Below are 25,090 nucleotides of genomic sequence, written 5' to 3'. Positions count from 1 at the left end.
TAATGTTTTCTAGCATAACTTAACTTGCACATAACATTCACAATTTAAAAGAGTAAAAAAATTATGCTTAGGAATTAAATCATGATGCATCATCCTAAGCATAATTTTTTCTACATGTTATAATCTATAATGTCAAACATCATATTCATTCAAAAAAATGTAAGAGAAAATAGAAACTTTGTTATTCATAGAAATTAAATACATAATTTTCTTACCATAGTCTTTTCTCACAAAGGATCTTTTTTTGCTAATAATAAATTTATATGAATTAAAGATTATATGGAAGCCATGATCATCTAGTTTCATAATAGAAATAAGATTTTTTTTTCTAAGTCCAAGGATGTGATAGACATCATATGATGTTTAGGAACTTTACTTGAAAATAGAGAAAGATGAACGGTTTCTTTGCCAGCTTCAACACTTGTAAAAAAAGTTTTTCATAAACACCGTCTTCTCATCTTTTATGGTATCGTAGTTTTTGAAAACATTTCCTGAATGTTTAGGAACTTTACTTAAAAATAGAGAAAGACGAACGGTTTCCTTGTCCGTTACAACACTTGTAGAAAAGTTTTTCATAAACACCGTCTTCTCATCTTTTATAGTCTCGTAGGTTTTGAAAATATTCCTTGAATGAGTCAAATGGTAAGTGGTATCGAAGTCAAACCACCAACCTTCATCTATATTGACCATCATGAGTTCGGTGATCGTAACAACCATGTCATCCTCAACAACATTAACTCATCTTTCTCATTTGATTATTCGTCCATGCAATAGCGATATTACTTTATCAAATGACTAATTTTACTATAAAAATAGCAAGAGCTCTTATTCTTTCCTTTTTGAACTTCAAAAAATTCTTACATTTGTTATGATGCTTCTCTTTATTATTTGAATTGAATGCTAAATTTTTAATGTTGTTAAAATTCTCTTTCTTCTCAATGTTCTTATCTTGATTTTCAAGTATGTCTTTAGAACGAGCTTCAATTTTAATTTGTATGTGCGTTATCAACTCATTTAAAAGTTTGAGCATTTTTTCTATGTTTCAAAGTACGTCAATAATCTTTTCAATGAAGAACTTTGCCAATGATATTTGAAGTTTAGAAGTTCTCGGTGACAGGCTCCAAACTTTCTCTAATATTATGAGAAAGATTTTGAATTACTTACTCAAAGTCTGATTTAGCATCATCCATCATAGTATTGTGTTGCATATCTATCACAGTATTAACTTAGCTTTGCATACTAAGCGCACTAACATTGCATATTTAATAGTATTAGATAGCTAGTGGGGTAACTAACACCGGCCCTAGTATCCCACCCTAGCATTACATATCTAGCACCCCCGCACACTTGGCACCCTGCCCTAGCATTGAGTATGGTAATTTAATTTTCATCTATCTCATCAACCTAATTTATATCAAATTAAGGAGTATTTTAGTAATTTTATATTATATTAAAGATAATTATTACACCTTTATTTTAGAATATAGGTGGACATATAAATAGTTATTCGTAAAGATAAATTCCAGTTTTGGTAACAATTACTTTTCAGATGTGAACCAGAGAAAATGACCAAATCGAGCCCTAGAATCCTAAATCTTCTCCTCTCTCTCCTCTTGATCGTCCACTCGCATGCTTCCGCTCTACTGGACGACGCATGACCAGCAGTATTAGAGAAAGGCGCAAGGCGGCATTGACGAGTCCATCTTCCTCTTCAACTCAAGCTGCCTTCATCTTCCTCCCGACCGGCGCGACGAGCGGTGGTGTTGGCAGCTGGCGAAGGCTGGCGACGATTCAGACAACGGCGCCGGTTTTATACTTTTCTCTGCGATCTTACCAATTTAATGTTGCTAATTGGTTGCGTTTGAAGGGGAAAGATGCAAAGTTGATGCTTTTGTAGTCCTGTTGATTGCTATTTAGGTGCATATTTAGTGTTTCTAGGCTATATCTTGGTTTTATTACCTGCTTCGGGATTGTGTAGACATGAGCCAAACTTGATTGTAGTAGATTCTTTGTCTGAGCGGTGTCTTAGCTGTTGGGGTTCATGTTTGTTGCAAATTCTTTTGTTAGAGTAAAGAAACAAAGAGGAATTATTTTCCTAACTTGTTTTTTGGTTGTCTTTTCACTTCGGTTTCAGGTAATTCATGGCAATATCAGATGATGAGGTGGAGGTCATGACAGAGGCAGTCACAAATTACTATTTTGTGGACAGGGATGAGGTGCCCATCTCGTTTGCAGTCTTGCCTATCCAATTTAATGATGCAGAGAAAATAGATGCTGCTAAGGAAGATTTGTTCTTGCATGGCACCACCGATGGAGGTCTTCAGAAAGTTTTTAAGCAAGTTACAGCATGGAAATTAGGACTTCAAGATGAGCAGCCCACAATTGCTGTGCTCTCGAAGGACAACAAATGGATTAGTCTTCTGAAACCCCGGAAGAGTTATGAAGATACCATCAGGACGATTATGATCACAGTGCAAATGCTCTACTTTCTGAAAAGAAATCAAGAAGCATCAGAAAAGAGACTCTGGGATCACCTGCGTAACGTTTACAGGTGGAATGCATTTCGCTGCTACAAATTCTTGCTTTTTTACTGCAAATTCTTGATATTTAAGACTTCAAGAAGGTCGTTATTTTGCAGTACATTTGAAGTCAGACCCTCAGAGGAAGACTTCAAAAATCATATTTCTCTCATGAAGCTGTTTGCCCAGAGAGATGAAACTCTTGCAAAATCTCAGGTATGAATAACCTTATATTGTATAGGTGTTTAGGATATTGTATTTATCTTGGTGACTGGTGTATATAAGTTCATATACTCTCATTTAGCGATGTCGCACAAAGAAAATGGGTTACACTTGCAAAAGTAGTATGTAGAATGGTAATAAGACAGTAATATCATTCTGAATAGGTAGGTGACTGATAGAGTACTACATAGTAGGATGACATGAAATAATCTTAAATTAGCAAAAGAGTGTACAATGACATGATATATTATGATCTAGATTACCATCAAGAGCCATTTATTTGCCATTAATGAGATTTGGTTATCATGAATACCTAGTTTTGAATCCATATGCTATTGAGAAGTTCTACTTGTACTTTCTTCATTTGAATATTATCAAATTAGTAAGATGTCTTAGCTGACTGGTGAGTCCATGCTTTAAGCTAGCTGTATAAGAGCATGAATAATATACTTGATTATAGAATCAATAATGAAAGCTCCATTTAGTCATGCGAGGATGAATAAAATCAGCATTTTATTTACCTTAATTCTTTTCAAAGAAATGTGAATGGAGGATCCATCTAGCTGACTATGGCTAGAAGCTTGGGTGATGATTGGTCTTCATTTTGCTGCTAGTGTCTTATTTGAAATAAATTTTTTCTCTAAGCTCCGATAACAATATAAGTATATAACACAAAATGAATTACTATTCCTATGCTTTTATGTGCTTTTTGCTTCTTGAAACTCTCGTCTTGATGAACCTATTTGTTGCATGACTTAGTGAGATGAAGTTACTTATTTTGTTTTTAGCCAAAAAAAAATTTTGAGAAGTGGCTTACAATATATAATTATATCACATGAATTATCAATATCCTTAGTTCTAGTATTAAATGGATTTTGGAGAAGTATTGCTAGACTGCTACCCTAATTTTAATTGGAGAACACTAATCCAATTGTAAAATAAATAAATTCAAGAGTGGAGGAGTAAAAAAAATCTGTTCAATCCTCGGGAAAATGCAATTATGTCTAAAAGAAAAAAAATATCAGTTGCTCTGAATTAATTTTCAAGCATATTGATTTGTTAATAGGTAAAGTAAAAGTCAAAAAGTGGCTCCCAAGAAATCACAGAGAGAATACAAAAACATCCTCTCAACAACGTAAATTGGTTGATTGTAGGAATGCATGTTTAGATCTTAGTTGAGTTGCTGTTCAAAGACGATAGTGTGAAATTCACCAACTCGGGCATTATTTTCACTAGAAAAGCATGAGTGAGCAACAAGACCTGCATAAATTTACACTCGTCAAATTTGACAATACAATTTCCTTTCGGTGTACCAATCAGCACATATCGTGCTAGTGATGTGTGGCCACATGAAACCCACGTGCTCTCTATCATCATAAGCCGTCTAAGAGAGAATGGGTTAAACACCATCATAGTCGTAAACACACGAAATCCTAGCTCCTAGGGTCTATATCAATGTTTTGACTTTTGAAAAGCAGCTATCTTAGCGGGTCGGAGCACTGGGGCTGGGGGATCCATGTTGGAGAGATCGACGCCTTCATTTGCGACCTCGGGCACGTTAGCGGGGGGCAATGACGAGGTCAACGACAACGATGATGATGATGAAGAGTGAAGCGTTGTTAGTCCCTCTCTTCTTTTTCTCTCCCTCTCTTGCGGCACAACCATCCTTGGATCGAATTAGTGGGTCAGGTAAGCTAATCGGGTTTGAGAACTAATTAACCAAATCAAGCCCTAGAATCCAAACCTTCTCTTCTCTCCTTCACTTGAGCGTCTTGTCCCAAGCTTCCACACTACTGGACGACACGTAACCAGTAGTAGAGAAAGGCGCAAGGCGGCATTGGCGAGCCCATCTTCCTCTTCAACTCAAGCCGCCTTCCTCTTCCTTCTAATTGGCGCGATGAGCGGCGGTATTGGCAGTTGACGAAGGCTCATATGACAACGCCATTGGCAACCTACTAGCGTGTTGTTCTCTCTCTCTCTAATAACGAGGGCTCTCAAAAGGGGGAGGAGTGGAACTAGGGAGTTTGGGATTTATAAATGTTCAATTTGTGTATTGGGGGTTTCTAATATTCCAATTATGCCCTTAGTTGTTTCATTCATCTCCAAATATGTAGATAAACTGGACAGTAGTAATGAGCCCCAAGTGTCTATGGCAATCTCGGTGGTAATGGAATCCCAAGTGTTTTACTACTTATGCCCTTTAGTTGCTTCTCTCTCTGCCTTTTCTCTTCTCTCTCTCTCACTCTTATTTTAACTCAGACACATTAATTCCATTATAATAATCTGAAATAGCTATTTAATGTAAACTATAATTAAGAAACAAATAATATGTCGATCACTATAATTTTATTTACTTACGGTGATTAGTTAATTACTTATGATCGTGACAATTTATTTCTTTACCTCATTTATACATAAATTAGTTTATTACCAAAATAAAATTTTATATATACTATATATTATATATTATATATCATATATAACTACTCTTAATTTTTCTTTATATAATAAAAATGCTAGACTGCCTAGGTGCTATGCAGTGGGGTAATTTACCGCAAACAGCGACTGCATTAAAACATTGGTCTATATATGATGATCTGCTTGAAGATCCATCTTATAGTCCTAATTGGTCAGCTGCCAACACAGCATGTGCCATGCTACAAGGCACAACAACACTTCTGCCAACAGAGATGCTCATGTGTAGACCTTGGAACTGGGATTTCATCTATTTAGGGTTGTGATGGTAGTTACCCCCTTCTTTCTGAGTCTCTTTGACAAGTTATGATGACAGAGTGCCTACATTTGTTGAGCCACCACCACCTGTGGCTGCAGCACCAATGTAATGCTTTCTTGGTGGCTATCAGCTAGTAAGGAGATCCTTTCTTGGCTAAAATCTCTAAACTAATAGGTTTTGGGTTAACTTACAACCAAGGTTCCAAAAATCGGGATCGGGATCGGCCATCCGAAAAAACGATACGTATCGGTCGTATCGGCCATATCGGCCGTATCGGCTGCCTGTATCGGATCAGACTATTTTAATTAAATAAAATTCTAAATATTATTTAAAAATATTGAGAAATTTCTAAAAATTTAGAAAAAATTATAAAAAAATAAGAAATAATAATTACTCACATATAAAGCCTAAAAAGTAAAAATCTCTCTTCCTCCCTCTCTTCTTTCCTATCCTTTTAACTGTTAGTCTGAACTCTGAAGTATCCATTCTTTCCCACATTCTCCCTTTCTTTTTATCTTTCCCTCTCTCTCTCTCCCTCGCCCTTTTTCTTTTATCTTTCCCTCTCTCTCTCTCTCTCTCCCTCACTCTCTCTTTCTCTTTCCCTCTCTCTCCCTCTCTCTCTCTCTGTAGCTGCTAGTAGCATCAGCAGCAGTTGACAGCTGCCTGCTGCAGCCGCCATTGCTGCTAGCTACAGCAGCATCAGCAGTAGTTGACAGCCGCCACTGCTGCTAGTTGCAGCAGTTGCTGCTGCAGGGCCGAAACCAGCCAAGGTTTTGGCCCAGATCGGGATCGGCCGAAACTGGAAACTATGCTTACAACTAGCTAGATTATTTTTGATAGAAACTACAGAAGTGTTTGATTTTTTTATTGTTTATCCTAGACTAGAATTGTTGTTATTTTTAGTAATCTTAATTTGTAGTTCTTATGGTGCTAACTATTCTTTAGTTTCCTAGTTCAATTTTCTGAGTTGACATACTTAACCAATCAACCTGCTTTTCCAGTTTATCCTTTATGGTTGTCTTATAGGTAGTTGCACTAGTTTGGCTTTATATTGTTAATACTGGAAAAAGTGTGTAGAATGAGCGATGTACTGTTCAGCAATTAAGGAGCATCTTTGCTGCATGTGCAAGTGGGCAAACAATGTAGTACTTTTGTGAGATTATTTCTTTATGGCTTATTAACTGGCTTTTAAGTTTTGAGCACTGAATGAGTTATTGGTGTTCTTTATCATGTTTGCTTTCACCTTGACTAGAGGAGCCCTTCTTAATATGTCATGCTCACTTGGTTCTTTTTATATAAGTATGCATTTGATTTATTGGAGCAATAAGATGATACTACTTTTCAGTTTTCACAGCTTTTTTTCTTTAACAGCTTTTATTGGACTTCCTTAAGGAGAAGCCTAGGAAGAGATTTGGTGAGGTCAGAGCTTTATCATGTTTTTGAGAGACTTTGGCAATATTTTGTAAATTTTTTTATATACTTATTTAACTAGTAACTACTGAAGTAGATACTCTATCATGATGCTCTGGAGGTTCCAGACATGAAGCAACCGTTTATTGCTGACAATGATGAAGTGGATGATATCATGGAAGATGATGATGGGGATGAGTCTGAAGAAGAGTCTGATTTGTTTGATTCAGTTTGTGCTATTTGTGACAATGGTGGAGAGCTTTTATGGTATGTTTTCCTATTTTATCACCTTTTCAAAGCTCTCTCTCTCTCTCTCTCTCTCTCTCTATATATATATATATATATATACATGTTTGCATATATTGTGTTTCGTGGGGCTTGAATGATTATAACTTTACAAGCTTACTTGCGCCAACATCCTTACCACACACTTACCACACATATGCTTATACACATGTACATGCTTGACTATCTCTATTTATGCAGTTCGTGCATCCTTAATTCGTTAAATGGGAAACAAATAGACTGCTATGGCATGATATTGGACTTTACTTACCTGCTAACTTTTTAATGTGTGTTAAGCAACCAATGCAATAGTTTGGGGTTCCAAAACTTCTGACCTGAAAGCTTCTTTCCTTTTCTTGTGCGGGCCTTAGTACATTAATCAGTTTGGGCACTCAGTTGTGACCCTTGTGATACCCGGTATACACTCTCTTCTCATTCTACTTTAGTATGATGTGAGCCCTTTTGCTCTTTAAATAAAAAGGCTGTCTGTTGCGTCCATTCTGTTTAAGCTGTATGCATGTATTCAAGCTGGAGTACGATTGGCCCCAAAGGGCATTACTGATGTGGCCCCTAACATTGGGATGATGAATGGTGGTGACATATTGGTTATGCTATTGTTTGCTGTTTTTCTTATTTTCCATATTTCTTTTTGTTATTTAATTTTGTTGAGTCATTGTTAATCAACTTGATGATTGAGAAATTGAGATACTCATCGACATTGGTTATAGGGTTGTCTACAATGTGGAGATTGTTAATTTGACATGTTGTTTGTCCCTCTCATAACCTGACGTGTAGTCATCTGAGCACCGGAAAGGGTATGGTTTTCTTCCTCCCATTGGTATGTGATACTGTTGTAGGATCCAGCTGGTATGCGGGAAAATCATTCAAGTTGCTGTTGTGGATGATGCAAAACTGTTCGTAATGTGGCAATTTAGGTGGCAAAGATTGGGAATCATCTATGTGAAGTATGCTTGGAGCATGATTTGAAGTTTCATCCGAGATGGAACAGTGATGGTTGAAACTTAATGAAAACCAAACCTGAAACTCATCGGTTAAGACCATAAGTTCGAAACTCTTAAGATTTCTGGTTTTGACATTTATTTTGGACCACAATAATCTAAAACTATTCTATTTCAGCCTAAATTTTTCTAGGGGTGAAAATCAAAACTAACCAAAACTTCGAACCATGCCTTAGAGTATTACTAATAAGTGAGGCCCATCACAAGCTACCGCTGTTTACAATAACATTAAAGCAAAAGAAAGAGTAACGGCATTGATAAAAGGACAGTAAAGTGATTTATGAAAAGATTACCAGAGTTCTTAGACTCCCCTCTCTTTCTGTAAATAAAAAACTAGGTAGGCTCTTTTGTAGGTTTGATCATCTCTCTGTTATAAATTATAAATGACGTTTACTTTTATTGGCTGATGGAGAGAGTTTTCTACTAACCCATATTTTTCTCTACAGTGGCATGAACTGTTTTCATATCTAATTAATAGTTTGCTTCTTATGCATCTATTTTTTGTCTGCTGAACTTTAAGATCAACAATTTTGCCAACATTTGTGAGCCTGTGTGATTTAAGTGCATATATGTCCTGCAGTTCTTTTTCTCCTGTAAATATGCCCATGACATGCATGTATTGTTACATTCACTGGCTAATGTCATTGCTTATTTCTTGTTGGATATCTCAGCATTTTTATCAAGTGAAAGTTTTGTTGCAACATACTCTATATATTTACTGCTTGAAGGTCTGCATGCGTCATCAAGGATGTATATAGATGGATAATCAGAGCTAATTCACCATTATGCTACTGTCATATTAGAAGTAAGCATATCCTCTACTTTCTGCTGGTTAATATTCATTAGATTTCTATCCAGTTGTGAAGGCAGGTGCATGAGGTCTTTCCATGCAACCAAGAAAGCTGGTGAAGAGTCGCAGTGTAGATCACTTGGTTTCACAAGACTACAAGTAGAGGTACTTTTAATGTGTTGGGAATTTATCATTTTCTGGTCATATGTTTTCTTAGTTTATTTTCTTCATTCTTTACTGAGTTTTTTGCAGTCTATCCAAAGCTTTCTTTGTAAGAATTGTGAATACAAACGGCACCAGTGCTTTGTTTGTGGAAAATTGGGCTCCTCTGATAAATCATCCGGTGCTGAGGTATGATTTTTGTTTTTTCGTTGACTCAATTTAGTTATTTTGCTTTTGAACATGCTCTTCCTCTTATAAGATCTAACTGAGATGGCTATGGATTATAGTGCTTGCCTAACAAAGAGAACAGACATTTTATCATGTCCTTTAGAGAAGTTGGTCTACTACATGTATCTTTTTTTTTTCCATTCAAGGATTCAAGTGCATTGCTGACTTGATAGAAATTCTGACGAGCATCAAGCCAGCTTAGGCAACCTCCTTTTCTGGTCTTGGGGTCAGCGACAAAAGAGAGAAACATAGTCATTTAGTATGCCTAGGAGGACTTATGGACTAAATTCTTATCCTTCATAAATAAGCTTGTAAAGCTGGTTGTATAGCGTGTTTTTCTGACTTTTCTAGTTTTGTATACATCCTTTCTGGCTTATCACAAAGGATTCTTAATTGTGCAATTTTCACTCATTGTAGACTAAAAAGGTTTGCTTATGCCTTGTATAAATTTCATTAGTAAAATCATTGTGCTCTTACTCAGGCAGGCTACTGTTCACTTTTTTACTGTAATTAGAATTTTAAAATAGGAAAAGTAACATCATATGCAGTGTAGATTATTCAGTGTAGACTGTATAGATAGTTTCTGTTTGCATAGGACTTCCAAAAGGTAACAGTGGTGTGCAAATGTTTCCTTGGTTTGGACTTTTTGAGGATTTAATGCCAATTATGTGAGAAAGTAAACCTCTACAAGAGATGGTGTCCTCATAGGCTGTTTCAGTGAGACTATGAGAGATCTATTGGACTCTTCTTAGTTTAAGTTAGAGATGGACCAAAACCCATAATATTGGTAGGAAATAAGAAGTTTGATGCTTATCATTATTAATATGTCAATGCTTTTCACGTATGATCTAGAGATGATCATTAGGTTGCCCATGCTGAGTTTGGGCCGGAATTTTCCGATTAGACCAAGCTGAGCCTCTATTCGCCAACCTGCCCACAAGTCAAATTGGGTCTGATCGGGCTGAAATATTATAACTCGTTGCTGCTCACTAGCCCATGACTTATTGGGCTCGAGATGGGCTCTTGGTCAGGCGTGGGCTTGGGTCAAGCCTCTTTGTTAGTGTGGTGGCATGGTGGACGAGTGTTTTGGGGGAAGAAATTGTTTATTAGGGGTACCGGGCTGGGCTGTGGGCAGATTAATTGAGTCGGGCTTTTGGGCTGGGCCGAGATGGGCAAAGGCCTGACCCATATCACCCATCATATATCGGGCTCAGGCCGGGCTTAGCCCAGTTCAATTTGGGCAAATTTGGGCCTAGGCTGGTCAGGCCATTTGATCTCTCTAGTATGATCTCTATAGATATAACCCTCGCGAAAGGGCTTTTAGAGAAACCGGAAGAATTACAAGCATAGATATCATATTCTGAAAAAAAAAATCACAAGGAGCAGACCTATTTTTCATAAGGATATTCTTGTCTATCTGAAAATTTTGGTATAGATGCTGTACAAAAGATTACCTAACAATTTGGACCTTCTTGTTTGTAGCTTGTTATTGAACCATCTAGTAAACCCTCTTTTCAATTTTGTGATCGTTCTTTCTGACTTTTCTTTCCACTTTGGCCTTAATCAAAAGAGTGAAATTTTCAGATTTAAGGATGGTTTTATTCACAAGGCTGTTCATTGTATTTAGTGCATTGGTCAGAACTCATAACATGTAATAATGTAGTTTGCTTGTTTTTTTTTTTCCTTTCTCCAAAATTATATGCCTTGTTGACTCTTCCCTTTGTATTCTAAAGAAGTTTTAAATTTGTACCTTAGTTTACCTTTACTCTAGTAGTTCACTGATACGCTGATTTCTTCATTGTCTTGCATTTTAGGTATTTCCATGTGTTAATGCCACTTGTGGGCACTTCTATCACCCCAAATGTGTTGCAGAACTTCTCTATCCTGACAATAAAGCTGAAGCATCAGAATATGAGGAAAAAATTGCTATGGGGATGTCATTTACCTGTCCTGTACATAAATGTATAGTTTGTAAACTAGGAGAGAATAAAGAGATTACAGAATTGCAGTTTGCAATGTGTAGACGCTGTCCCAAGTCATATCACAGAAAGTGCTTGCCAAGGTACTCAAATTATAAGAAAGCTTACTTTTTGTTATTATGACAAATTGTTATAGTCTTGCACTAAATACACAGGAAGATTGCTTTTGGAGATACAGAAGAAGAAGATATTATACAGAGGGCTTGGGAAGATCTTCTTCCCAATCGCATATTGATATACTGCCTGTATGTCTCATTGGCTGCATCGCTTTCTTTCTTTTTTAATGTATTGAGATCAGAACTGTTAAGCTATTAATATTGACTTCTTTTGGCTTTGGCAGGAAACATAAAATTGATGATGATCTTGGAACTCCAATTAGAAACCATATTATCTTTCCTGATATTCCTGAGAAGAAAAAAATAACTGATATGCAAAAAGAGAGAATTAGGACTTTGGTGAATAAGAAAAGGCAGGTCTCTGGTGACCTTCCCTTGGATCAGAGTACGATAAGGTTTGTGAATGTGGAAGAAAAGCTTAGTAGTGCACAAAGTCAATCAACAGTAAGAACTGGAAGAACTGTAACTGAGCAAATAATATCCTCCCAGAAGAAAATAAAGCCTTTGAAGGAGAAGTCACATACTGTCATTGGAAATGATAAGAATGCTCTTGAAGAGAAGGCAAAACCGTCAGAAATGCTTAGGGGAAACATAATACACAGCTCATTTCCTGTTATAGACAGTGAAACTGAAAAGAAGTAAGACGCTCATCCTTTTCCTTTTTCAATTTTTCTGTTGTCAATTCTAGAGATGGAGTTTGTAAGGCGCTGATCGTACTTGATTGAAACTGCTGCTACCAAGTCGAATATCTATCTCCCTCACCTGATTTATTGGTTCAGCAACATGGATGAACTTTGCTACATGAATAATAGTTTGTTGGCCTCTCTTTCATGTGTATTTGTAGTCTCTCAAGTCTTGACTAATATGAAAAAACTGAGTATATAATCAACTGGTCTCCTCCACATTGAGTCAAAATTGTGGAGGCAGAGATCTGATTCTTAGGTGATGAAGTTTGTCTAGTCTTCTGATGTCTTTTCATTTAGTCTGATTAACATAAATTCACAATTGATTTGACTAAACCTCATGAAGGTTGATTCAGCCTTTTATGATTCTTTGTATTGCAGAGTGATTGCATTGATGGAAAAGGAGTCCTCTTCTTTAACCTTGGGAGATATCACCAGGAGTCACATTATGCCATCTACTCACGCATTCTCTTCAAGGCACGTTGACAAGACCATTACACGTGGCAAGGTTGAGGGTTCTGTTGAGGTACATAAATGGCTGCAAGGCTAGTATAACCTGAATTATTAGATTGTAAATAGCACGAATTATTAGATGTCCCCTAATTGAGTCTTTCTGTAGGCTATACAAACAGCTTTACAAAAATTAGAGGATGGTGGGAGTGTTGAGGATGCTAAAGCTGTCTGTGAGCCTGAGATTGTGAAGCAATTGATTAAGTGGAATGTAGGTACCATTAATTAAGTCCTTAATCATTTGTTTTCTATTATATATTTTGTGTGATCTATGGTAGCCAGAAGGTCTCTTTACTATACTTTTCATGTTGTTATTTCTAGTTTCTTCTTTTTCTATGTCATTTTGTAAATGCCTTTATTATGCTGTGAATTGTTTCTGTTAGTCAGATTTGTTTCTGACTTGCACATGCTAACTGTTTTACCACATTTTCCTTTCAATATTAATAGATATAGATGTCTTTGCTTTATTATTAATTTGTTATATGCACAAGTATGAGTCTTTGCTTGGGTTTTATTAGCAGGTTCAAAAGTAATAGTCTTTGCTTGGTTTTGTTAGGGGGGGTCTGAAAGTATTAGTTTACAGAAATGGCTAGCGGGAAGAATATTGCTGGTCTTATCTTTAGCTCATGTAACTTCTATCTAGCCATAGTTGCTCCAGACATTGGTAGATCTAGTAGCAAGAGGAAGGCAACTTTTGAATAGGTAGCTCTATTCGTCTAGAAGACAAATGATAGGGAAAGATTCAATTGAGATTTAATTGCTACTCAAATTTGAGTTGAATGTCTCCTATATTTCCAGATACAATATGTAAGTGATTATACTCTTACTTTTTACTCTATTGTATATCTACTATTTTCCTGTTCTTGCCAGTAAATCTGTGCAGCAGATATATGTGGAATGCCACCATGGCTCTAAGTTTACCTTAAGCTTTTTTAGAGAGGAGGAACTCATGATATTCCAGCTAAAACCATTATCTCCACAAGAGTTGTTACAAAAAGGAATGGTGAGTGCAGGGATTTGCTCCCAGAAGAAAACCTGGAATCTCAAACACTGGATACCAATAAGGGAACAAATTTAACATAGGCTTTGCATTTGATATCTTAACAAACTTGTCTCATTACTTTAGAGTTTAGATGCTTGTTCGCAATCCAGAATGTTTTCGGATGACCTGGCATGTAAAATTTTCAGACGAAACTTAATTGGATTCTAGCTGCAAAAGAAACATGTATAATGGTTTTCACTTTCATGGTTTATTAGTTTCTAAGTTCTGGTAGACAAAAAATATCTTGCTAACTAAGATTGTGTTTCTTCAGAACAAACTCAAAGTTTATCTTGCACCTTTCCTCCATGGCATGCGTTATACTTCCTTTGGCCGTCATTTTACAAAAGTGGACAAGCTCAAGGAGGTAGGTATTATGCATTTAACATGGCTCTGAAGTTGATTCACCCTTCATGCACTTTCTGTTTTATCATTGGTATACTAGTTTTTTAGTTAGTTATTCTATAATTTCATTCTTTTGATTTGATGTTATTTAGCTAAGCTCTTGTAAAAGCTATAGTTTATGGAATTGTCTTTTCTGAGAACTTTTTCTTTTTGATGGGAAGTCTAATAATATGTTTTAGCTTTGTTTTTCTTAATTCCATTATCATGAGTGAGTTCTTTGGAGCATATAAAAATTTGGATTGTCTTGCCTAGAAGTAACATTATATTCACTAAATTAGGAAACCCCATATAAACACGGTGGTATAGAGACAAAGTGAATGGTTATATCATTTTCTTAGTCTGTAATGTATTTCTATTTCTGCACTAAGTGACTCCATCTTCAAGCAACACTACATTTTTCTGGTTAGTGCTCACTGAGAGCATCTCCAACTGGGCTCCAAAATTTCAAATTTGGAGCCCGGTGGATTCCAACCAGACTCCAAATAGGGCTCCAAATTTGGAGCCAGCTTCAGTGGAGCTCCAAATTTAGAGTTCCATCTAAAAATTTGGAGCTCAGCTCCAATACTATTTAACTTAAAAAAATTCCACTTTTGCTCTACAAAAGCTTAATCCAAAAATTTAAATTCCGTCTGAATCCTTTATTAAATAATCTAATTAGTTAAACTAAATATATAATTAGTTTTACTAATTAATTTTTAATAAAAATAGTACCATTGGAAAGGTCTCATCGAGATCTTTAAAATGAGTCTAATATTAAATTATTTAAGTTATTTTAAATTTTTTATTTTTATTTCATGTAATATAATTTTGATACATTTAATTAAAAAATAGTAATTTAAAATTATTTCTGAAACTATTGAATATTAGTCTTATTATAAAGATATCGATGAGAGTTTTCTAACCATATATTTTTTATTAAAATATAATAACATAAAGGACTTATTAAGTGATTTAAAATATAATATTATATTAAATAAATAATAAATATAGAGCCCGGTGCATTAGAGTGCACTGGGCTCTTGGCTCTATATTTAGAGCCTCTCCCTTAGAGATGCTCTGATGCAACTTTTTTTGCCTGCAGATTGTTGATAAACTGCAATGGTATGTGCAAGCTGGTGATACGGTAAAGCCTTCTTATCTTGTTTATTTCCTTGATGCTGCTTTCCTGATTGTTGCTTTTGTTGTTACTAGATTACAGTAGTTTATATGAGAGATGACAGAGATTATGGTAGCTAGTGATGCACTAATCTGTTATCTAAGGATGGCTGTGTTCATGTTGAAACCTGAAGTGAATGTTTTGTACTGACAATTTTTATGCTAGCATGGTAATCTGTTAACATTTTCATGTGCATGTGCGGTTGTTTTTGACAAAAAACATAGTTGTCATTCATTCATTCGGTATACTGTATGGCAACTTGGCATCATTTATCATTCATTCATTGATTCCATATAGTTATTCATGTTCAACATGTGCCATGCTGATTTCTGTAAGTAACTTCGATGGCCTTGGCCACACCTAGGGCCCAACATCATATGCTATTGCTCATCAGTGATAAACTTGTGGGGGCTGCGGTGAATTTTCAATCTCATCAAGTCAGATCCTTCTAGTTCTTGGCAACTTGCAGCCACTCAGCTAATCTCATGGTGGTTGGTGAGACTGACATCTAGAGATCAAACTCTCTTGTTTTCCTTTAGATACTCAATGTATGTCTTAAGAAGCGGCATCAAATGACAATGCACACAGACCTACTTCTCTAATTGAAGGATGAATAAAGTCATATTGTCGTGCCAAATGCATGAGCCTTCCTGACCTTGCCTCCGCACAATGCATATTGCTGGTATGTGCCATGCCAAGTCAGTGTGTCGTTGACACATTGAATAGTCTTGACATATGAAAAAAAAAACTTTAATACTTTCTAGGTCCTTAAAATAGTTTTCAAGGGCTAATATAAAATTTGTTGATGCTAGGTATTAGTGTAACGAACAGTGGTCGTGCTATTCAGCATGCCCGGTGCTGACCGACACTTGTCGTTCCGATAGTGCTAGGGCACCTGGCATGGGGTGTGCCAATGGCACACCCTTTGCCGAGCCGTGTTGACTGGCTCGGTTGTGTGCTGATCAGCACGGGTTGCGTTAAAGCTCAAAATGGATTTTATTGATTCGAAATGTGGATTCATCAGTGATAAATCTAAAATATTCTATGAGGTCTTATTTATATCATGTGACAAAAAATCATATTATGGAATGCTCAATCATTAGTATTAGTTTTAATAAATATATTCAATCATATTATTGGTTGGATAATGTTTCTATTTAATTATTGCTATATCTTTAATAAAATATGTCAATTACAAAAATAATCTAAAGATAAAAGATTGTAATATTGTCGCGACCCGAAATTTGAATCATGATCGGCAATATACCTCAATATACTTAAGATATACAAAGCCTTAATAAATAATTTTCTAAGTTCACCATGACAAGAATTTAATATAAATATCTAACTCCAATAAACGTAATTCAACAATGATAAAATTGACCAATGTCACCACCAATGCGTCTCTAATCAAACTAATTTAACTAAAATTTTAAAATATAAAGACTAATGGAACTGAAAGATAAAATGGTAGATCTTAAGTGGTGATGCGGTCTCGGTGCATTTTGCTCAATCGCCATGTTGACTAGTACCTGAAATATTAACGTACGTATCCCATGAGCCAACAACTGTACTCAGTGAGTGAATCCACTCAAAAGCTTGAAAATTATTCTTTATTAAATATAATATTAACTAAAACTCAATAATTAAAACAAGAGCTGGCAAATTCATAAATGAATAATAAGAACAAGCCATAAAGATGCAATTAATAAAGCTAATACCATAGTCTACTTCATTATACAACTTATCTCAATTTCAATAGTGCTCTTTGTCTCAACTTGGGACTGTGCTTGGGGATTCATATTAACTAGAAGTTATCTCGAGATGCACTTGAATCTTTTCTTATAGCTTATTCGATTATGGTCACCAGGAGATGTCATTATGTGATAAATTCAACATGTCTATTCCATTAGCCGTAGAGAGAGATAAATGTCACCTCAGAGAGACTCTTAGTCTAGTTTGGGATTGTTCCTTAATCACACCAAAGTCATCTAAACGATCATATGCTGATCTAGTATAAGTTTGTTCCCTAGACTTTAAAGTAGACTTAATTGCGTTAGTCACCTAAACGAATTATATGCTGATAAGGTATATGTCTGTTTCCTAGACTTCAAGATAGACTTGAATCACCACAGAGACATGTATGAAGAATATTTAGCCTGGGTCTGTTCTTAAGTCCCACCTACTATAACTCATGCCAAGCAAGTTACTTATGACTAAAATATTGGCTACTTGCACGAAGAATATATTTTATGAATTAATGTATGGCATGAAGTATAATACATATAAAAACAATAATGATACACAAAGTATGAAGACAATATCATAAAATTATAATACAAAACATGAGAGGAGAGGGTAAATACTGAGTAAATTCCCTCATTTGTGGTTGGCAATCTAGGTGTGAGTGCAAATCTTCACCTTCGTCCATAAATAAATTCTTATTATAATTTAACAATAATAAAAAAAATTTAATTTAAAACTAATTAAATTGTTAAAATGGGCTAATTCAAGCTTAGAAGGTTGGCTATATTGTGGGCCAGCTGCAACCCATACATACTCCTTAATCGGCCGGACCCAGGCTCGGACCAAAATGAGTTGGGCTACTAGCTGCTGCCCAACTTTTTTTTAGTTAGTCGGGTCGTCCCGACTTGAGCCCAAACCCACAACCCAAAAGGGTTGGATCAAGCCAAACCCAGCTCGGGTTGGGATCAATTGATCCCAATCGAGCTCTTTTCTCACCCGATGGAGAAGAAGAAAACGATGATGAAGAAGAAGAAAGAGATGGAGACGTCACCGGTGGTCGCACCATTGGTGAATCCTGCCGGTTACTCGAGAATGAGAGAAGTCGTCAACGACTTCGAGCCACGAGGATTCCAAAAAAAGGCATCCACGGCACAAGGTCAACATCATGAAGCTCTCGGTGCAGGGGCGACGACAACTCGAATCTTCCAATTGGCGAGCTTTGCTGAAACTACAAACGCGCAAATAATTAGGTATTTATATTCTATCCTATAAGACTTAAATTAATTTACATGGGGTGGAAGAGCACTCATCGGCGAGTCGAGTTACATTCTCCGATTGCTTTGCAGGGCTCAGGCGTGCCGATTCGAGGACGCGGCTCCAACGGGAAAGAAAGAAGAAGAGGAGAGAGAGGAAGAAAGGGGGGCCTCGGTGTGAAAAAAAATCCTCCAATTTTAGGGTTAGGGTTTTGTTTTATAAGAGCAAAATTTTCGATTAGGATTCGGCCGAGAGATTTGTGGCTCTCTTCCTCGTCACCAAGCAGGCGAGAGAAGAAGGGGTCGTACGTGCAGTGCACGTGAGCAGTTTTTTTATTTTTCAGTTACAAATATATGCTTTAGTACATATATTCAAACTAAAATTTAAAGATTGATGTGCTGAAGATTTAAAAACATCTTTAAATATACTAAAATTAAAAATATGTCAATGGCGTGCCAGTGGGCATGTAGGGGCGTGCGTGCTGGTTGGCACGGCCAACGTTGAGTGTAACATATGCAATTAGATTCTAATATCATAATTTTCCAATTTTCTCAAATTTTCTAAGTTAGGGCAAATAATTTCAGGAAAAAAATTAGATTGCAGAATTGTACTCCATGCTAATGAAACTCTTATTGGAGTTCCTCTTTTTGTTCCTAGTCTTCCCTGTCCTGAAATTAGATTGCAGAATTGTTAGGGTTCATCTATTTCTACACCTTAGATTGTTGTGCTTCTTGGGCTTCCTTTCCTATATATTTTCTGCTAAACTTAGGTGTTCATATTTTTTGTCTCCATTGATCTTGATTTTTAGTTTCTTTACTTTCAATAATCTGCTGCAGAATATTGTTGTTGAAATTGAATAATTCCTTTTTCTATTAGATGTGAAATAAGGCTTGTAATGAAAGTTTTTTTTTTTTTTTGTATTTATTCTGCGTGTGATCTTCTTTCTTGTCACTTCTTGATCTTTGATTCAGTTCCTTCTATTTCTTTTCAGATTGTTGACTTCTGTTGTGGTGCGAATGATTTCAGTCAGTTGATGAAAGAAAAACTTGATGCAGCTGGCAAAAGATGCAATTTTAAGAATTATGATGTTATTCAACCAAAGGTAAATTTTCTGACCAAAAAAAAACAATTTGTTATCTTGTAAAGTTGTAATGAATCTTCACGTCTTTTATTTGGGACTGCTGCTTTCACACTAGAAGATTTGAAGAACTCATGAATCTGTAAACTCATCTTATTTATGATTATAAATTCTGTCTAGGCAAATAAGTTCATACCATTGAAAGTTAGTAAACGGGTTATAAGAGTAATGAAGAGACATTTATGGTAGTTGGAACAAATTCGTAAGCTGGGTCAGCACCTGGATATTTGGGTTCAAATACCCTTTGACTAAACCTCTAATGCAAAAGAAGAAGAACACTGTTTCTTTCCTTTATTATTGTACTTCACTTTCTTTTGCCGTCTTGCATTCCCATTAGACGAGCATTTAACATCATTTTATAAGGTTCAGTTCCTGAAAGTCAAGTTTAACATGTGGAATCAGGAAGGTATTTAGTGCTGAAGTGGTGTTCAACACTGGATTTTTTTAAAACCATAAAAACAAAAATTAAATAAAGGACGTCTGATGGCGTGCTTTCAATCTGTCGACGAGAGAGGGAGAGAGAGAAATGAGGAGTTTGAAAGGAAAAGAGATGAGGTCTAAGACCTTTGAAGTAGGATCAGCAGTGTAGGCCACTACCTAATAATACAATGAACCATCTCATTAGTTTTACAAATCTAAATTTGAGATAGTGAATGAACCATTCGTTTGAATGACAATTAGTGAAGGATTATGACACTAACCGGAGGTTGATGACCAGGGTACTGTACTCAAGATGAAGGTCTGCATAATAAATTAGTTTAATTACACTTACACCCCATGAACTATGGCTACAATCAGACCCCCTAAACTACTATGGGGTGAGTTGGAATGGACAATGTTAACGAAAAATATGATGATACTCTTTTCTCGTTATCCACGTGGCATTATTTAGCATTTCTATTGGTTGATATTAGAGGCAATAGACATACCCATTTTACCCGTGGCTCTCACAGCCAGTGAGGTACGTGCTCGGATAGCAGTGCTTCGTCTTTGCTCTCTAAAGGATGGTTTTTCACTTGGCTTTGCCGAAGATGGGATCCAAGGTCAGTACCCCCCTAATATTGGATTAAACCCATAGCTCAATAGTTGGAGGTGGGTTTCATGGTGATTGATCTGCATATGAGGAGAAAGGGGCTAAAGATCATGAGCCATTTGGTGGATAAGCTTATTGCGATGCGGGGTAGCGATATCGTGGTGGATAACTTCTTCATGGGCAGGAAGGAGAACATGATGCACCATCTTAGGAATCCAAATTTTGAACTCATCCGCCACAATGTCGTCGAGCCACTCCTCCTCAAGGTCGATCAGATCTACCACCTTGCTTTCCCGTCCTCCCCTTATCCACTTCAAGTTCAATCATGTCAATAATATCATATTTTTTTTATGATGAAATTTTTATTTTAAAGATTTTTTGCTCGAAAGATTGAATTATTAGTTATTGCGAAGCTCAAATTTTTCATGGTTTTTAAATTCATCATATTTTATGTTATTGCTTTGTAGCTAAGTAAACTTGGAAAGCTATTTGCTTTTGGTTTTGGAATCTTTCGATTTGGAGAGACTTAATTCTTGTAGGTTCTAAGTTTCGACCGATCTTGAGAGGGATTGGTCGAAACAGATTGGGATCAGACATAGCCTATCCCAATCCATGGCTGAAAGCAATCGCCCTATACGGGCTCTCCCTATCTTTTCTCTCTTCTCTCTTCTTTCTCCCCCTCTTTTCTCTATTTTTTTCATTTCTTCTCTCTGTTGCCTCATCTCTCTCATTTCTCTCTCTAGCCTTTTCCTCTCCTTCTCATCTCTTGCTCCGTCTGTCTCTCTCCCTCTTTTAATCTCTGTTACTGCAGCAAATTTTCTATTGCAGTAATAGAGCTAGATAGAGAGACGAGAAAGAGAGAGTGGAGAATGGGGAGATGAAGAAGAGATTGAGAGGGAGTAATAGAGAGAGAGAGAGGGAAAGAGAATGAAGAAAGAGAAAAAATGAGAAAAAAATTGCCTTGCAGCATTAAGAGAGGGAGGAAGAGGGAGAGAGAGAGAGGAGGGAAAGAGAAGAAATGAAATAAATAAAATGTGTTGTATAAGAGAGAGGAAGAGAGAGAAAGAGAAGGGAGAGAGAAGAAAGGAAAAAAATAGTTTTTTTTTGCCGTGGCAATAATAGAGGGAAGAAAAAAGGGAGGGGGGAAGAGACATCAAAATTTTTAAGTTAATGCATTATTTAGTTTTTAGGCTTCATATATGAGTAATCGTTATTTTCTTATTTTCTTATCATTTTCTTAAATTTTTAGGAATTTTTCCACATTTTTAAATAATATTTAAAATTTACGTAATAAAAAATAGTCTGATCTGATATGGGTGGCAAATACGAAAGGTCGATATATCCGATGCATATCATTTTTTTCAAATGGCCGATCTTGATCCTAATACCATGTTTTGGAACCTTGTTGGAGATACAAGACCAATTTTGTCAAAACTCTCAACATGCTTGGATTGGCTAAGAGCGTGGGTGCTAGAGTTCTTCTCACTTGCACACCAACACTATGGTAATCCCCCGCAACATCCCTAGATCAAAACCTATTGGGGGCAATGTTGTGATTTGGGGTTGGGGTTGAAGTTGAGAAAGAGTTTGAGTTTAAGTTTGAGTTTGGGTTAGAATTGTGGTTGAGGAGGAAGAAAGGTTTGGATTTCGTTTAGGGATGGGAGGAGGAAGAAATGATGGGTATTTTTGTCGTATAATAAAGTTCTTTTCTATTTTATGAGCATAGTTATCATAAAACTAACTTGGGTTAAAAAGTGAGATATCGGCAAAATTGTAATGGCTGATTAGTTTAGGGGGTCTAGTTGTATAATTTTAAACTTTATGGGTCAATTTGATACTAAGCCATAGTTTCGGGGGTATAAGTATAATTAAACCTAATAAATAATACAAACATGCACTAACTTTCAAAATTTTGTTGCTCAGTCAATACCTCATTAATCTGTTTGATGTGGGGCTTAAGATTATCCTTTTTAGAATGATTTCAACTTCGAAAAGAGAGACTGGATGAAGGTGCAGACAAAGGAACTACCTTCAGGATCACAACTGGTATGAGTTCTTATGCTGCTCCAAAGTTTTCAATTTTTTGGACTGGAAACAGCATATTTCAGTATGCTTTATATACTACACCTTTTAGTGGGATTCTTTTTTTCTTTGTTAAGCAGATTATGGGTCTCAATCCACCTTTTGGTGTTAAAGCAGCTCTTGCGAACAAGTTCATCGACAAAGCTCTAACTTTTAGGCCAAAACTTGTTATTCTGATTGTTCCTGAGGAGACTGAAAGGTATTATATTTTGCATAATCCTTGCTTGATTTCCAAAGTTGACATGTCGGAACACCTGACCTGTATTTTTTTTTTATTTATCTTTATATTTGGTTTCTTAACTTTTCTTTTTCTGTGGAGAAATCAGACTAGATAAGAAGAGGGTGCCATATGATTTAATCTGGGAGGATGGTGGAAGTCTTTCAGGGAAGGTAGAGAATAGAATTTCCATGCTATTCTGATGACTTTTTATGGAAGATCAATTTGCACAAGTAGTTCTAACTTCTCTCTTCCTTTTGCAGTCCTTTTATTTGCCTGGTTCAGTCGATGTGGATGACAAGCAAATTGAGCAGTGGAATTTGAAGCCACCTCTGCTCTATTTGTGGAGCCGTTCTGACTGGACTTCAAGGCACAAGGCGATTGCTTTGAAACATAACCACCAAACTGGAGGGCTGGAGGAACTCTCTGTTAAAACAGAAAATCAGGTGAAAAAGCAAGTAGATGCTCTTCCAGTGTTAAAAAGAATAGGAGAACATGAACACAGAGCTATCACTCAGGAAGAAACAGAACCCAGTAAGGAAGATAGCAAGAGCTCAGAATGTCATGACAGGAGAAAATCCCCAGAAATCCCTACAAACAAGTCCCACAAGAGGAGAAGAAGATCAAAGAAAAAGATAGAGGCATCTGAAGCAAAGGAGGTGGATCAGTCATCAGACATGAGCATATCCCCTAGTAGAGAGATCAGAAACCAGCCTATGGGTTGTCTCCCATTAGAGCCAGTTGCTGCTCCATTAGAAATGTTGAACCATCAGGGTGGCATGTCTATCCCTCCTAATAGAGAGATGGGAAACCAGCCTATGAGTTGTCTCCCATTAGAACCAGTTTTGAACCATCAGACTATCATGTCCATTGCTCCCAGCAAAGATATTGGAAACCAGTCTGTGGGTTGTCTCCCATCAGGACAAGTTTTGGCTCCCTTAGAAATGTTGAGCCATCAGCCTACCATGTCCATCCATCCTAATAGAGAGATTGGAAACCAGTCTATGGGTTGTCCCCCATTAGAAAGAGTTGTGCCTCCCTTAGAAATGTTGAACCATCATGCTACCATGTCCACCCCTCCTAGTAGAGAGATCGGGAACCAGCCTATGAGTTGTCTCCCGTTTGAAGCAGTTCTGACTCCCTTAGAAATGTTGAACCACCAGTCTAACTTCTACAGGTCTGGTGCAGAATTTGGAATAGTTCCCCCAAGTGAGCTTGGCAGCAGCAACATGGAAATCGATGACATAGCCAAGAGGTACACAACACCCCCAATCAGGGAAGGGCTGTATGATTCCAATTCTGTTAACTGGTATGGTGGTGGAATTACTAGAACAGATTACAGGATACAGAGTTCCGAGGAAAGGTTCTCAGGCTATACAATGGACAAAAGTATGGAACCCTTTTGCAGCAACCCAAATGTTGAGTTCAGTGAGTATGGGAGGCTGTCAGAGTCAGATATCCAAATGCAGCAACAATCATTTACACAACGCGTAGATGATTATCCACAGATGAACAGATATTCATTTGGGGCTCCAGATACCGGAGTTGGACGGACTGGTGTTTTTCCTCCATCCTCTTATGGTCTTTCAGCTTCAGTTGCAGGAACATCAACTATGGATAAGTATGCCCCACGACTCAACGAGACAAATTATACAAGAGCTGGAAGTCTTGGCCCAGGTGCTCCACTCCATGGAGTAAGTGGCATGTATGACATGCATGGAGTGAGAAGGGACGTGCCTCCTGATCCAACAGGATATGCACCGAGACAGCAACACCCGTACCCACATCCCGGCTCTTCTAGTGGTTGGCTCAATCGCTGACTCAGCGCTCAGGGAGTGTTATCTCCATCATCGAGTTTCCACAAAATAATATCAAATCAGAGAGAGATTTGCTATTTAAGTAATAAGACAGTTTGGTTAGTAGCAAACGACTGTCTTTTAACTTCAGTGTAAATTCATTGTATCCTCTGAAACTTTCTCCAGATGTGAGAATGATTTGTGGGATCTGGTTTAGTATTTGTCATTAGTAAGCTAGTGGTGTCTTGCTGGAGGCTTATCAACTTAATTGTACTCTGTAACAAGTAAAGCTGGAAAAGAAAGTTTGATAACTTCAAAGCATTAGAGGTGTAGATAACTTTTATTTGCTAATACAGAAATGTATTGCCCCTCTGAATCGTTTACTTCGGATAGTTGTGGAATGGCAGTGGTAATGCGAGGACTACGTATAATTTTTCATTCACATAGTAGTATGTGTTGTTTTCTTCAATAACATCTATATTGAGCTGAATCTTAATAGCAGAGCCATGACAGAAAGTAGGGTACTGCCTGAATGATTTCTCTTTCAGTTTTACTCCAATAAAAAAA

At 36.8% G+C, this 25,090-nt stretch overlaps 1 protein-coding gene across 3 annotated transcripts; it reads left to right on the top strand.

The window, feature by feature from the left end:
* The first annotated feature begins 1,524 nt into the window (after window positions 1-1,524).
* LOC140793534 (protein ENHANCED DOWNY MILDEW 2-like) lies at window positions 1,525-24,844 on the top strand. 3 transcript variants are annotated; one of them, XM_073145055.1, is made up of 19 exons: window positions 1,525-1,807; window positions 2,135-2,551; window positions 2,639-2,735; window positions 6,847-6,894; window positions 6,983-7,152; window positions 9,048-9,144; window positions 9,232-9,330; window positions 11,184-11,431; window positions 11,504-11,593; window positions 11,689-12,102; window positions 12,529-12,673; window positions 12,767-12,868; window positions 13,971-14,063; window positions 15,183-15,224; window positions 19,249-19,359; window positions 22,403-22,474; window positions 22,591-22,709; window positions 22,837-22,900; window positions 22,991-24,844. In XM_073145055.1, exons 2-19 carry the CDS (start codon window positions 2,142-2,144, stop codon window positions 24,545-24,547), a joined length of 3,978 nt encoding a protein of 1,325 aa, XP_073001156.1. In that variant the 5' UTR covers window positions 1,525-1,807; window positions 2,135-2,141; the 3' UTR covers window positions 24,548-24,844. The 3 variants fall into 3 exon arrangements, with proteins under 3 accessions (XP_073001156.1, XP_073001157.1, XP_073001155.1); XM_073145056.1 differs by having other exon boundaries at window positions 1,525-1,917; window positions 7,014-7,152; XM_073145054.1 differs by having other exon boundaries at window positions 1,525-1,917.
* The last annotated feature ends 246 nt before the right edge of the window (window positions 24,845-25,090 follow it).

This window comes from Typha latifolia, chromosome 8, assembly GCF_019914945.1.
Source record: "Typha latifolia isolate L0001 chromosome 8, TyphaL0001v2, whole genome shotgun sequence".
In the NCBI taxonomy this organism is placed as follows: Eukaryota; Viridiplantae; Streptophyta; class Magnoliopsida; order Poales; family Typhaceae; genus Typha; species Typha latifolia.
The sequence above is the reverse complement of the archived record's forward strand: the minus strand, read 5'-3'. Positions and strand labels throughout refer to the sequence as shown.